The 14,024-nt window shown below is 66.1% G+C and overlaps 2 protein-coding genes across 3 annotated transcripts; both read left to right on the forward strand.

The window, feature by feature from the left end:
* The first annotated feature begins 545 nt into the window (after positions 1 to 545).
* On the forward strand, positions 546 to 6,297 carry YJEFN3 (YjeF N-terminal domain containing 3). The gene is made up of 6 exons (XM_065699752.1): positions 546 to 653; positions 3,284 to 3,392; positions 4,620 to 4,730; positions 4,809 to 4,922; positions 5,346 to 5,496; positions 6,065 to 6,297. Exons 1-6 carry the CDS (start codon positions 607 to 609, stop codon positions 6,277 to 6,279), a joined length of 747 nt encoding a protein of 248 aa, XP_065555824.1. The 5' UTR covers positions 546 to 606; the 3' UTR covers positions 6,280 to 6,297.
* Positions 6,298 to 7,039: 742 nt separating this feature from the next.
* On the forward strand, positions 7,040 to 13,768 carry CILP2 (cartilage intermediate layer protein 2). Of its 2 annotated transcripts, none has more exons than XM_065658842.1 (9): positions 7,040 to 7,280; positions 7,939 to 8,037; positions 8,349 to 8,621; positions 8,848 to 9,030; positions 9,361 to 9,519; positions 9,626 to 9,886; positions 10,013 to 10,121; positions 10,203 to 10,360; positions 10,525 to 13,768. In XM_065658842.1, the coding sequence occupies exons 1-9, from the start codon at positions 7,220 to 7,222 to the stop codon at positions 12,915 to 12,917; spliced, it is 3,696 nt and encodes a 1,231-aa protein (XP_065514914.1). In that variant the 5' UTR covers positions 7,040 to 7,219; the 3' UTR covers positions 12,918 to 13,768. The 2 variants fall into 2 exon arrangements, with proteins under 2 accessions (XP_065514914.1, XP_065514916.1); XM_065658844.1 differs by having other exon boundaries at positions 9,686 to 9,886.
* The last annotated feature ends 256 nt before the right edge of the window (positions 13,769 to 14,024 follow it).

Here is a 14,024-nt window from a genome sequence, read left to right on the forward strand (position 1 = left end):
GTTCCTGTCCAGCTCCGTGTCCTTCCCAGCAGGACACTTTGCTGCTCTCAGGGTCCTTGAGGCTCTTCCCTGCTCCCACAGGCCGGGAGTAGGATCCCGGAGGCCTGGATCGGGATGGGAGTATGGGATGAGCCGCGTGTTCTGGGTGCCAAAAGGGGCCGGTGTCTGCTGTGCTCTCCATGGGGGCTTGTCCCTTGGTGTCACCACCGCGGTCTGGTGGTGGGGGCTCGGGTTTGGGGGGGGCTCGGAGTCCGGGAGGGGTTCGGGGGGAGCAGCCCCGCTGCAGATGTGGCTTCCACTGGGGTGAGGATTGGGGTGAAAACCCCCGAGTTTGGGTCTTTGGCGCTTTCCCGTTGCTCGGGGAGCGGAGGGGGGGGTCAGAGCCGAGGTTGCCGCCCCCCACGCAGCCCCCGGCGGCGGCTCCGCCCGCTGGCGGGGGCCGGGGCGATGCTCGGTGCTCGGGGGAGCGGGGCCGCGCGGGGCGGGGGCAGCCGGAGCCGCCTCCCCCGGGCGGCACCGCCGAGCGCGGGGGGGGTGCCCGGTGGTCGAGCCGCTGCCGCCGCCGCTCCCGCACGGCTCCGCCGCTGCCCGGTCCCGCTGCCCGCGATGAGCTCCGCGCCCGGCCCCGCCCGGGAGCCTCCCCGGTACCTGAGGTGAGCCCGGGCCCCCCGGAGCCTCCCGGCGCCCGCCCGGGCCGCGTGTTGGGAGCACCGGGAGTCCCGGGGTGGGGGGGCACCGGGTCACGCCGCGCCTGTGCCCATCACCGTGCGCCCGCACCGCTGCGCAGCCGGGACCCCCTCAGCTGCCGCTCCAGGAGCCGGTCCCCGCTGCCCGCAGGGACGCGGCCGGTGCCGGGACCCGCGGGACGTGGTGGGGACCCCGGGCGGGTGCTGGAGGCTCCCGCGGCCCCGCTGGCGGGGCGGGACCCCCCGGGCTCGGCTCCTCCGTGCCGGGATGCGCAGGCTCCGGCCCCACGCGGATTTCCCGGGACACCCGGTCCCTCGGGAAAGCCCCATCCCGGTTTTCCGCACCCCCGGGGGCGGACGGGGGGGGGGGGGCTGGTACCCAAATAGACTCGTTGCCAGAGCAACCGCATCCCGGGTCTCCATGGCTGCGGCGGGGATGTCTCTGGCAGCATTGGGAGCGGAGCGGGGGGATCCCGATCCCGGGCAGGGCTGGTGCCTCCAGTGTCCCTCTGCTTGTACCTGGGTGGGGGCAGGGATGTGGAGCCGGGATGCAAAGGGAGGACACGGGATTGGGATGCAGAGGGAGGACACGGAGCTGGGATGAGGAGCCGGGATGTGAAGCTGAGATGCAACAGGGGACACAGAGCTGGGCTGTGGAGCTGGGATGTGAAGGTGGGGTGCAGAGGGAGGACACGGAGCTGGGATGTGAAGCTGGGATGCAGCGGGGGACACAGAGCAGGGCTGTGGAGCTGGGGTGCAGAGAGAGGACACGGAGCTGGGATGTGGAGCTGGGGTGTGGAGCTGGGATGCAGCGGGGGACACAGAGCTGGGCTGTGGAGCTGGGGTGCAGAGGGAGGACACGGAGCTGGGCTGTGGAGCTGGGGTGCAGAGGGAGGACACGGAGCTGGGATGAGGAGCTGGGGTGCAGAACTGGGATGCAGAGGGGAGACAGAGCCAGGGTGTGGAGGCGGGATGCAGGAGGGGACACGCGGTGTGGCCGCCATCCCCTCATCCCGCGGCTCCTCTGCCTCCTGCTCCCTCTGTCCCTTAGCACGGCACAGCCGCCCCCCGTCCCGCCCAGGAGGCACCAGGAACTGGGCTGAACTGGGCTGACCTGGGCTTTGCTGGGTCCCCGCGGGCTCCGAGGGGCGCCCACCCCTGCTCGGGGGCAGGAGCAGCTTTTCCCCCCCAGCACATCCCCAGCCCCGGGGAGCAGCGAACGGGCACCCGCAGCGCTGCCGGGAAGAGCCAGGACCCGGAGGCCTGTGACACGTCCCCCCCGGGGCCGGTGCCAGGACAACGGGAGCCAGCCCGGGCCCGGGCCCAGGGTCTCCTGCCAGCAGCGATTACGGTCAATGTTCTCCCTCCTGGAACAGGGAATTCTGTCAGGACCGGAACGTGCCTGTTGTTGGGTACAACACAGCTGCGCGGGGCTGCTCCGGGCCTGGCCCCGCCTGCATTTGGCCTCTTTTTCCTCCCTGTTCACCCCCCGGACTCTGCTGTGGGGCCGGGCTGGGGCTCACTAGAGGGCACCAAAGGACTGGGGACAGGATGGGATGGGGCAGGATAAGATGGGACAGTGTAGAATGGGCTAGACAGGATGGGAAAGGAGGGGATGAGGTGGGAAAGGAGAGGATGGGATGGATGCTGTAGGGCAGGATGAGAAAGGATTGGATGGGATGTGATAAGGTGGGATGAAATAGTGTAGGATGAATAGGATGGAATAGCATGGGATGGGATAGGGTAGGATGGGAAATGATAGGACGGAATGGCAAAAGATGGGATGGATGGGATGGGATGGGATAGGGTAGGATGGGAAAGGATATGGTGGAATGGGAAAAGATAGGATGGGAAACGATAGGATAGGATAGGATAGAATAGAATAGAATAGAATAGGCAGGATGGATGGGATGGAAGAGGTTAGGATGAGATGGGGAAGGGTGGGGTTACATAGGATATGATGGGAAAGGATAGGATGGATGGGAAAGAATAGCAATGGGATAGATTGAATGAGATAGAGAAGGATAGGATGGATGGGGGGGAAAGATTGGATGGGATGGGGCAGGATGAGGGGGTCTGCCAGGACAGTGGTCATTGGGCTCTGTCAATAGGGCCAGGGGATGGGCTTGGTTGGGTCTATGGGACCTGTAGAGTGCCCAGGCCTCAGCAGGACAGGCCAGGGGCTGGTGGGCTGGGATCAGCCAGGACACCCGGGAATAGGGCCTGGAGCAACCAGGGGCTGGCGGATCTCAGGGGCCCCCCTGCAGCTGGGACCCAGCACACGCTGTTCTCACCGCAGGTGAGCCAACACATGGGAGCGATTACTGCCCGATGTGGAGGCTCTGGGTGCTGCCAGCGCTGGGCTCGGCTGCAGGAACAACCGCAGCATTGTTCTGCCTCCTGGAACAGCCCCATTGCCACGAGCTGGGGCCGCTGCCAGGGCTGGTGCCTCGCATGAAACAGCCTTGCATGAAGCCCCCGGCCCCTGGTGTTCTTGAGCATCCCCTGCCCCGCACCACAGAGACACAGTGGGGTCCCGGTGCTGGTGGGGGGGACATCCCTGTCCCTGTCCTCACCGCTGTCTGCTCCCCCCGCAGCAAGGCTGAGGCTGAGGCCATCGAGAAGGAGCTGCTGGAGGATTATCGGTTTGGGCGGCAGCAGCTCATTGAGATCTGGGGACACGCCTGCGCCATGGCTGTGACCAAGGTGAGGCAGCCACCGGGGCCAGGGACACCCCACCTGGACCGGGGTCACCCCGATGGGGACGGGGCTTCACTGCCCCTTGTCCTGTCCCCCTGCATTGCCTTTCCCAGCCCTGGCCGTGGTCTCCCCTTGCTCCAGACCAGGGCACAGGGGCCAGGGGCCAGCCGGGGCTTGTGGCCAGCAGAAGCGATGCTCCGGCCTCTCCCTGGGTGGGTTTATCTGCGTTCCTCGCCCACCCTTCATGATTTCTCTTGGGCTGTGGGTTACACCGTGCCCGTGGGAAGGAGGGTGCTGGGGGGATCCCTGGGGCTCGCCATGCCCCAACAATGCTCTCCTGTCGCTGTGAGTGCTGCCTGCTTCTGCTGGACGGGAGGAGGAGGTGGAGGAGGCAGCATCAAGGGCAGCTTTGTGCCTCGGAGGCCAGCGAGCTCCACGCCCACCTGCCTCAGCTTTTCCGTGTGTCTGGAGCTGCTGCACCCTCCCCCTCGCCGAGGGCAGAGGAGTTTCCTGAGGGGGAATATTTGGGTTGTTGGAGCCTCTCTGGATCTTGGGGCTGCCTCAGGGCTGGTCCTGCTCCCACAGCATGGGGCTGTCCCCCCCTGAGCCCCGGCTCCACTGCCAGCCCCAGCTGAGCATCCTCCTCACGGCCCGAGCATCCTCCTCTTCCTCATTAGCATCCCCAGAGTCCAGCTCGGGCATCCCCTGCGCCGTCCCCTCCCGGCACGTCCCCAGAGCCACGGGCAGCGCCAGGGGCTGGGAGCAGGAGCAGGAAAAAAGCTGTCAGGGGATAAACAGAGTCTCCCTGTACAGGCTGCTGGGATGTGGAGCTGCGGCCACCTCCCTGTGGGCTGGCGGGGAGCCCTGTCCTGCCATGAGCATCGTCCTCATCCCACCGTGGACATCATCCTCATGCCACCATAGGTACCATCTGCATCCCACCATGGGCGTCATCCTCATCCCAGTACTGGCATTGTCCTGCCCTGTGTGCCATCCCCAACCCACCTTGAGCATCATCTCCATCCCACTGTGGGAATCACCTGCATCCCATCATGGGCATCATCCTCATTCCGCTCTGAGCTCTGTCCTGCCCTGGCTGCCATCCCCATCCCACCTTGAGCATCACCCCACCACACACCCTGCTGCCGTCCAGCAGCACATCCCTCTGCCACATTCCCAGCACCATCTGCCATACCCCGAGGGGCTCAGTGCCACGTCCCTGTATCCCCACAGGCCTTCCCGCTGCCGTCACTGCCGCGGAAGCAGCCCACAGTGCTGGTGGTGTGCGGCCCGGCACAGAACGGGGCCATCGGGCTGGTGTGTGCCCGGCACCTCCGGATCTTTGTAGGTATCTTCCTCCCTTGCTCCTCTTCATCCCCGAGTGATGCTGGTCTCATCTCATCCTTGCTCTCCACCACCCAGGACTATGAACCCACCATCTTCTACCCCAAACGCTCCCCGGACCCCCTGTACCAGGACTTCACGACGCAGTGTGAGAAGATGGACATCCCCTTCCTCTCCTACCTGCCCACCGAGGTGAGCCCCCGCCGCCTGACGTGCTTCACTTGATTAGTCTCTATTATTTATTCCTTCCCCCCCTTTCCTGCCCCTGGCAATGCCGGGAGCCCTGGAATGCCATGAAATCCAGCGGCGGCCGCCGCGGCCCCGCCAGCCACCGGCTCTGTTGTTGTTGGAAGCACCTGGCTCGGGCGGGAGCAGGAATGTGACCCGAAAGCGCTGCCCTGGCTGGGGCCACGCGTCTCGGCGTGCCGGGCTCTGCCCCCCCCATCATCCTCCCCGTTTGCCTTGGTCGGGGGGGGGGGGGGAATGTTTTGGCAGCTGCTGCTGGGTGAGTCTGTTTAGGCAGGAAAACGGGATCCCCGCGTGGGGGTGCCTGGAGCGGGGGGGGGACACGACACCACGAACCTGCTGCCCACCCTGCGTGTGCGTCCCCTTAAGGTGCAGCTCATCAATGATGCCTACAACGCGGTGGTGGACGCGGTGCTGGGAGCCGAGGCGGAGGCAGCGGAGGGGAGGGAGCCTTGTGCCGCCATCCTGAGCACCCTGAAGCTCATTCGCATCCCCATCGTCAGCCTGGACGTGCCCTCAGGTCCGACACTGCGCTCGGCATCCCCTGGGCAGGATGGGACCCCCCCACCCCGCTGCTTGTCACTCTGCCCAGCGCAGCACGACCGTGGGCTCATTGCCCGGGTGGCTAGGGAGCTCCTGTGGTGCCGTCGCGGGGTGGGGGCAGCCCCGGGGACCCCCATTTCCCCCCCTCCCAGCCTGGAAGCATCCCCACCGGGAGCCAGGGCTGGCGCCTGCTCCCCCTGAATGCGTTCAGGGCATCCACGATCAATAACAAACTCCCTGAACTGAGACATGATGTAATTTGAAAACACCCGGGTGTCTGGTGGCCAGGCCTGGAATTGCCATCACCCCCCCCCCCCTCCCGCGGCCCCCCCCCGGCTGCGGGAGCAAACAGGAGCCCTTGGCACAGCCACCGGTGAATCCCCACCAAGAAAAACCCCAGGCGGTGCCAGGACGCGGCCGGAGCGGTGCAGGGCGGTGATGCTGCTGCTGATGCGGGGGGGACCCCACGTCCCTGTGCCCTCCGCATCGCCAGCACCGGGCTCACCCCTGAGCCTCTCTCCCCGTGTCCCTTCTTCCCCCCGCAGGCTGGGACGTGGAGGCCGGGAGCAGCGGCGGGATCAGCCCCGACGTGCTGGTGTCGCTGTCGGCGCCCAAGCAGTGCGCCCGCCGCTTCCTGGGCCGCCAGCACTTCGTGGCCGGGCGCTTCCTCCCTTACGACGTGCAGAAGAAGTTCGAGCTCAACCCCCCCGAGTACCCCGGCACCGAGTGCGTGGTGGCCCTGCGAGCCCCCCGCCAATAAAGCGCTTGGTGGCTCTGCCGTGGGGTCGGTGTCTGCCTGGGGACCCCCTGAGGAGCCAGGACTCGGCTCCATGCCCCGTCCAGCCCCGCGCACAGCTTGGACACCCCCCCCCATGCCGTGTCCCTGGGACCTGTCGCCAGCCTGGCTTCTGGGGACAGACCTGGTGTCATCCCCTCTATCGCCCATCCCATGGGGACATTGGCGGCCGTTGAGGAACTGCTGCAGCCCCCCATAGCCTGAGACCTCCAATGTGCCAGGGAAGGGCCATGAGAGCAGCCCCTCGCTATGGGGCTTTAATTAACAGGGGGGTTTAATTAACACAGGTGTGTCCATGGCTACACAACAGCACTGGGAGCCCCCTCCCAGTCCCTGGTTGCTTGGTGCAGCCGGAGCTCTGGGGAATGCAGGGAATGCGCTGGGATTTCCGCCGGTCGGGCTGTGGGATGGGGCTGTGACCCCCAGCCGGGATCTGCTGCCCTCTGGGGGTCCCCGCTCCACCGCCGTCACACCTCGCAGCCCGGGCAGCAGCTGGGGCCGTGGGTGCCCCGCGCTCCGCACGGCCCCGGCGGCACCGGGACACGGGTGGCTCCGGGACACGCCACGGGCCAGGTCACGGCCCCGCCGTGCCCCACGGCAGCGGGTGCCAGGGCAGCGCTGGCACCGGTGACCTGACCGCAGCGCGCCGGGGCTGGGCTCGCGCCGCGTTTTTCCCTTCCCTCCCCTCCGCATTCCCCAGCGCATCCAATTTTAGCAGCTTTGCGAAAACAAAGCCTGGAGCTCCGCGGGCCCCTTCCCGCTGCCCTCTGACTCCCGGCCAGGGCGCCCGCGCCAGCAGCCGCGTGCCGCTGTCTGACGGCGAGAGGGGGAAAGGCCTCATATATAGACCCGCGGGGCCGCCGTGCTCCCAGTTGCCGGCGGAGCTGCCGCCGCGCTGGTGGCCATGGGGAAGCTGGTGCTGGCCCTCCTGGCTCTCACCGCCCTGCACGGTGCCGGCGCTTCAGGTAAGGCCGGGGCTGCAGTCTGCCAGTGGGAATCCCATCCACGCATCCTGATCCTCCCAGGGGCTGGTGGCGGTGATGTGGGGCAGGACAGGGATGGGGCTGAGCGCTCTCCAGATGTGTGATGGGGCCAGAGGTGAGCCAGGGTCATGGCCATGGCTGTGGGGGTCCCTTCAGAATCTGCTGGTGGGAGGATGTGTTGGCGAGGCTCAGGGCACTTTTACACTCCCGAGGGTCATGTCACCAGAGGGATGGGGCCATGTCCTGTGCCATGTCACCAGAGGGATGGGGACATGTCCTGTGCCATGTCACCGGAGGGATGGGGACCCGTGTCCCCATCAGTCCTGCCTGCTCTGGCACCGGATGGTTGAGCACCATCAGGACTCACTGATGCCTCGGCCACCCCCTGCTTCACAGGGCTTTTGCAGCCCGGTGCTCCAAAGCCCCATGGGGTCCCTCAAACTGTCAAGGGCTGTGTGAGACTGGAATGTCCCTGGTCTGGGGACAAAATCCATCCAGCTGCAGCTGGGGAGGGAACAGGGTCGAGTCCCCACTGCTGCTGCGGATGGTGCCCACTGCGTGCCCAGGGTGCAAAGGACTGGCTGGGCACCACTGGGTGCCCTGGGGAGAGGGTGCCCCTGAGCTGGCTGGCTTCCCCCAGAGCCCCTGGAGAACGACTCGGAGCCGGGGAAGAGCGGCACCCCAGGGAAACCCTGGAAAGCAGCGCCCAGCCTGGCAGAGCTCGACCTGGACACGGCAGGTATGGCCGTCCCTGAGCCCCCACCGGGGACCTGCAACGGGGACACCCCAAAGGGGCTGCGTGTGTGATGCTCACCATGCCAGCCTGGAGATGCTCTAACCCCCCATGGGACCCTTGCAGTAGGGATGTGGTGTCAACCCGGTGATCCCCAAGGCTTCCCCACTGCATCTCCAAATGCTTTCACCCATTCATCCTTTGTCCATGCAGTCCTCGATGTCCCCAAGCTGTCCCCAGCCCCACTGGCACCCCAGGGTGCTTAGGGATGGGGGTGCTGCTCCCCATCCACATGCTCAGGGCTTGCTCCATCCCAGGCAGAGGAGCAGAGTGGACGTCGTGGTTCAACATTGACCACCCTGGGGGGGACGGGGACCACGAGAGCCTGGACGCCATTCGCTTCTACTACCGGGGCCGTGTCTGCGAGCGGCCGGTGGCCATCCAGGCCCGCACCACCGAGTGGGAGCTGCCCGAGGACGTGGGTGAGGTGGTGCACATCAGCCCCAAGAAGGGCTTTCGCTGCATCAACAAGGAGCAGCCGCCGGGCAAGACCTGCTCCAACTACCACATCCGCTTCCTCTGCCCGCTGGGTGAGTGCTTGGCCCTGCTGTGTCCCACTTTGCCCCTCCCCAGGCCCCGCTGACACGTTCTGTGGGGCTCCGTACCCATTGCTCATCAACCTGTTGTACCACATCGGGTGCTGTAGGAGCTGTGGTTACACCAAGCCCCCCTCCAGCTCCATCAATCATCCCTTGGATGCATGACACTGGGCTCTGTGGGTGGTGGGTTCCCCGTTAATGCCTCTGCTGCTCCCAGAGCACATCTACTGGTCACACTGGTCCTCCTGGAGCCCCTGTTCGCGCAGCACCTGCGGCACCAGCGGCACCCAGACCCGCACCCGCCGCTGTGTCAATGCCCGGCTGGCGGCTGTTCTCAAGGAGATCAAGTGCAAGGGCAAAGCCATAGAGCGACGGACGTGCAGTGCCGGCCCCTGCCCAGGTAAGGACCCAGCATCCCAGTGCCACCCGCATCATGCTGGCCATCTCCAGCTCCTCTCCTGGTCCGTGCATCATGAGGGAGTCCCTTGGCATGGCAGGTCCCTGGACAAAGCCACCGCTGCTTCCTCCTCCTCCTCAGCTTCATTGCAGTAACAGAGGAGGTGCTGGTACAAATAACTGGGCAGGGGCGCACCGGGGTGAGCTGGGGATTGCCGGGACTGAGCCTTCCTGCTTGGGAACATCCCCATGTCCCCATGATGCAGGGCCACCCCAGGCTGGGGGCTTGGTGGGGAATGTGGTTCCCAATGCCCACCCAGTGTCTGCCCCACAGAGCCGGCATGGACGGAGTGGGGCTCCTGGGGTCCCTGTTCCCGCAGCTGCGGCAGCACCGGGAAGCGCATCCGGCGGAGGAGCTGCAAGACTGCCAAGAAGGTGCCGTGCAGCGGCCGCCCCACCGAGGTGCAGAAATGTCCCCCCTCACCCTGCCCAGGTACCTGCCCTCAGGGACCCCTTCCCTGCTGGTGCCCCCCAACCCATGCAGCCCCACCACTGGCCATGGCCACGGCCACGGGGCTGAGCACCGTGCCACCCCGCAGCCTGCCCTGAGCACACACTGCAGGGCACCGTCGTCTCTGCCTCTGGTTTGGCATTGCCAGACGCCCGCATCTACCTGGAGGGCCGCCCACCAGTGCTGCTGGCCCGTAGCGATGCCCACGGGCGTTTCAGCGCTGCGGGGCTGTGCCAAGGCACCACGGCCAACATCAGTGCCCACCGGCATGGCTTCGCCTCAGCGCTGGCACCCATCGTCTCCAATGGCTCTGGTGTGGCGGTAGCACATGTGAGGCTGCAGAGGTTGGGTGAGCATCGAGGTGTGGGGATGAGGACCTGGCTGTGCACCCCTTGAGGGACCCCCCCCCGAGGGTGCATGGTGAGGGTGCCATGGTGAGGGGGGGAGCACCCTCTGCCACCTTTCTCCCCTACAGAGAAGCCCTACATGGTGCTGCACCCCAAGACGAAGGTGCGGGTGGCTGGGCAGGAGGTGACTTTCTGCTGCAAAGCCTCAGGCACCCCCATGCCAAAGAAATACTACTGGTGAGCTGGGTCCAGGACTGGGAATGGTGGGAAAAGGCAGCCATGGCAGAGTCCCAGCTGAGCCCATCCCCACGCCCACAGGTACCACAATGGGACACTGCTGGAGAGGAAGGTGCACCGGTACAGCAGCCGCCTGGTGCTGCGGGGACTGGCACCAGAGCAGGCTGGCACCTACCACTGCAAGGCCAGCACCGAGGCAGGTGCCATCAGATCGGCACCGGCAGAGCTCACCGTGCTGGGTGAGAATGGGATGGGGCTGCAGCATTACCCCGAGATGGGGCAGCAGCATTGCCCTGAGATGGGGCAGCAGCAGCATCGCCTCAGGATGGGGCTGCAGCATCACCCTGGGATGGGGCATGTGGTAGGGACGGTCACCCTAACCCCATCCCTGCTGTGCCCCCAGCCCAGGGCCAACAGAGCTGCAAGGCAGAGCCAGAGCCGAGCCTGGTGGAGCTGCCCAGCGAGTGCCCGCAGGATGCTGCCGGCTCCCGCTACTACAACGTGGGCCGCTGCCCGCCTGCCCCATGTGCCAGCAGCCCCAGTGAGGTGGCAGCATGCGGGGAGGACGTGGGGCACTGCTGTGGCGTGCGCAGGATGGAGATGCGGGAGATCCCCTGTGCTGGCTCCCTGCTGCCCATCAAGGTGGTGGCCGAGTGCGGCTGCGGTCCCTGTGCCCAGCCCCGCATCCTGGTGCAGGGCCGGGTGACGGCAGCCGACACCGGCGAGCCCCTGCGCTTCGGGCAGATCTTCCTGGGTGGGAGGAAGGTCGGCTTCACTGGGTACAAGGGCTCCTTCACCATTGAGGTGCCGCCAGACACGCAGCGCTTGGTGGCTCGCTTTGTGGACCGGCAGCAGAGGTTTGTGGATGCCGTCAAGGTCCTGCCCTTCAACCGCCGCGGTGGTGCCGTCTACCAGGAGGTCAAGATGCTGAGGAAGAAGGAGCCGGTGGCTCTGGATGGCAGCCAGAGCAACGCCATCCCGCTGGGGGAGGCGAGCGGCAGGGAGCCCATTGGGGAGCTCATCCTTCCTGCTGGTGTCTTTCTCCGTCCCTCCGGGGAGGTCTTCAAGGGCACGGTCAAGGCCAGTGTCACCTTCCTGGACCCCAGGGACATGGCAACAGCCAGTGCTGCCTCCAGCGACCTCAGCTTTGCCAACGCCGAGGGGGAGATCGTTCCACTGAGGACCTATGGAATGTTTGCTGTGGATTTTCGGGAAGGGGAGAGCGGGGCGGTGCTGCAGACGGGGCCGGTGGAGGTGCGGATGGACGCGGGGCAGGTCTGGATGCCAGAGCACCTGCAGAAGATGAAGCTGTGGTCCTTGAACCCTGAAACTGGCTTATGGGAGGAGGAGGGGATCCTCCGGCAGGGCGGGGGGAGCCGAGGGAAGAGGGAGGAGAGGACATTCCTGGTGGGGAACCTGGAGATCCGGGAGCGGCGTCTCTTCAACCTGGATGTGCCGGAGGACCGCCGCTGCTTTGTCAAGGTCCGGGCTTACAGCAATGAGAAGTTCAACCCCTATGAGCAACTGGAAGGGGTGGTCATCAGTCTCATCAACCTGGAGCCCCAGCCCGGCTACCCCGCCAACCCCCGGGCGTGGGGCCGTTTCGACAGCGTGGTGACAGGTCCCAATGGTGCCTGCCTGCCCGCCTTCTGCGATGCCCAGCGCCCCGATGCCTACTCAGCCTATGTCACCGCCACGCTGGGTGGGGAGGAGCTGGAAGCCGTGGCCTCCAGCCCCAAGCTCAACCCCAACGCTGTCGGGGTATCCCAGCCCTATCTGGGCAAGCTGGACTACCGCCGCTTGGACCACGATGACCCCAACTTGAAGAAGACAGCTTTCCAAATCAACGTGGCCAAGCCTGACCCCAACAACGTTGATGAGACCAACGGTCCCATCTACCCTTACCGCAGCCTGGAAGAGTGCGAGGAGGCACCGGTCAGTGCCAACCACCTCCGCTTCTACCGCGTGGAGGTGGACAAGTATGAGTACAACGTGGTGCCCTTCAAGGAGAGTGACCTGACCTCCTGGACCGGCGACTACCTCTCGTGGTGGCCCAACCCACAGGAGTTCAGGGCTTGTTTTATCAAGGTGCAGATTGAGGGGCCACAGGAGTACATGGTGAGGTCCCGTAACGTGGGGGGCAGCCACCCTCGCACCCGGGGGCAGCTCTATGGGCTGCGGGACACCCGCAGCGTGCGGGACATGCTGCTGGAGAACACCTCGGGCGCCTGCGTGGAGTTCAAGTGCAGCGGAATGCTCTTTGACCAGAGCCTGGTGGATCGCACCTTGGTCTCCATCATCCCCCAAGGCAGCTGCCGCCGCACGGGCATCAACAGCCTCCTCCGGGAATACTTGAGCCGCCACCCGCCCGTGGCAGAGAACAACCACACGGCCGCCTTCACCATGCTGGCCCCGGTCGACCCATTAGGCCACAACTACGGCATCTACACGGTGACGGACCAGAACCCGCGCCTGGCCAAGGAGATCGCCATCGGCCGCTGCTTTGACGGCACTTCCGACGGCTTCTCGCGGGAGATGAAGGCGGACACGGGCACGGCCGTTACCTTCACCTGCCAGGAGCGGCCGCCGGGGCGGGAGAGCTTCTTCCAGCGCCTGCTGACGGCCCCGGCTGAGGCGCTGGCCGAGATCCGGCAGGAGATGGGCACCGGCCAGATGCGGCGGGCTGCCCCCGACGTGATGGACTTCGCCTCCGGCGCCCAAGCCCCCGGCCCCACGGCCACCCGCCGGACCCCCAGCAGCCCGCGGAGGATGGGCCGGAGCCGGGGGCAGGTGTGAGCCCCGCGGTCGCCCCGTGGCCCCTCCCCGGCTCCGCTCTGCCCTCCCCTTCCCATCGCTTTTACCCGCATCATTTAAACCAGCAGAGGGGACACACACGGGACACGTGGAGCGGGACCCTCCCGCCGTGCCCATGCCCTCAGCCCCAGCCCCTTGCTGGGCAGCTCATGGTGCTCAGCCCCAGGGACCACGGTGCTGGTTGGTGCCGGCAGCGGCGCCGCGGCCCCTCGGGGTTATTAAAATAAAGAAGAATAAAAGAGGGGGTGGAAGCCAATAGGGGAAGGGGCCGGGATGGGAAGGGAGGGGACTGGGTCCCCTGCCTGGTGCTTTGCCCCATGCCCAGTGCTGGGCTCCCCTGTGCCGGGGCTGGCACTAGCCGAGGGTGCCAGGAGGTGGGAGCACCACTGCATCCCTGCCAGCACCCCATAAGGAAATGTGGGGCTTCTTCTGGGGGAAGACCCCGAGGATGTGGGTAAAAAGCCCCCCTGCCTCTCTCTGCCCAGCACCATGTGGTGTGGCTCTCCGGTGGCATGCAACGTGATGGGGACACCAGGCTTGGTCCCTGTGATGTTCACCCATCACCCGGCAGTGCCTTATCCTGCACCCATCCTGCTGCCACCATCCCGGCTAGTTTTGCCCTCGGGGAGTGTTTTTGCCCTTCCAACTGCCTTTACCCCAGGCAAAAATCAGGCATGAAAGCGGTTGTTGTAACCCGGCACCAGGGAGCGGGCACGAGGCTGGGGCAGGATGCGGCCCCGCGGCGGTGCTGGCATGCACCGAGGAGTTGTACATTATTTATTACGAAATATAGAGCTGTGTGTGCACCCGCCCGGCTGCTGGGGGTGCCCGGACCCGCCTCTGTGTGTGTGTGACCCCAAACCCCCCTGCCCATCGCCTCCCACCTCCACGGTAGCACCGTCCCAGCGGCTCCTGTTTGCCTTGGGCCAGGCTCAAGGCTTGGCGGCAGCACGGGGGGAACGACGCCAGGTCCCTGCAGCCGTGGGACGTGGCAGCTCGGGGGGGGTGAGGGGGGTGGGCTCCATCCGGCCCGGTAGCCCTCCCCTCCTGGCACAGGATGCACTGAGCACCCACTGGGTGACCCCAGCC

The sequence above is a fragment of the Lathamus discolor genome, chromosome 21 (genome assembly GCF_037157495.1).
Source record: "Lathamus discolor isolate bLatDis1 chromosome 21, bLatDis1.hap1, whole genome shotgun sequence".
NCBI classification, from domain to species: Eukaryota; Metazoa; Chordata; class Aves; order Psittaciformes; family Psittacidae; genus Lathamus; species Lathamus discolor.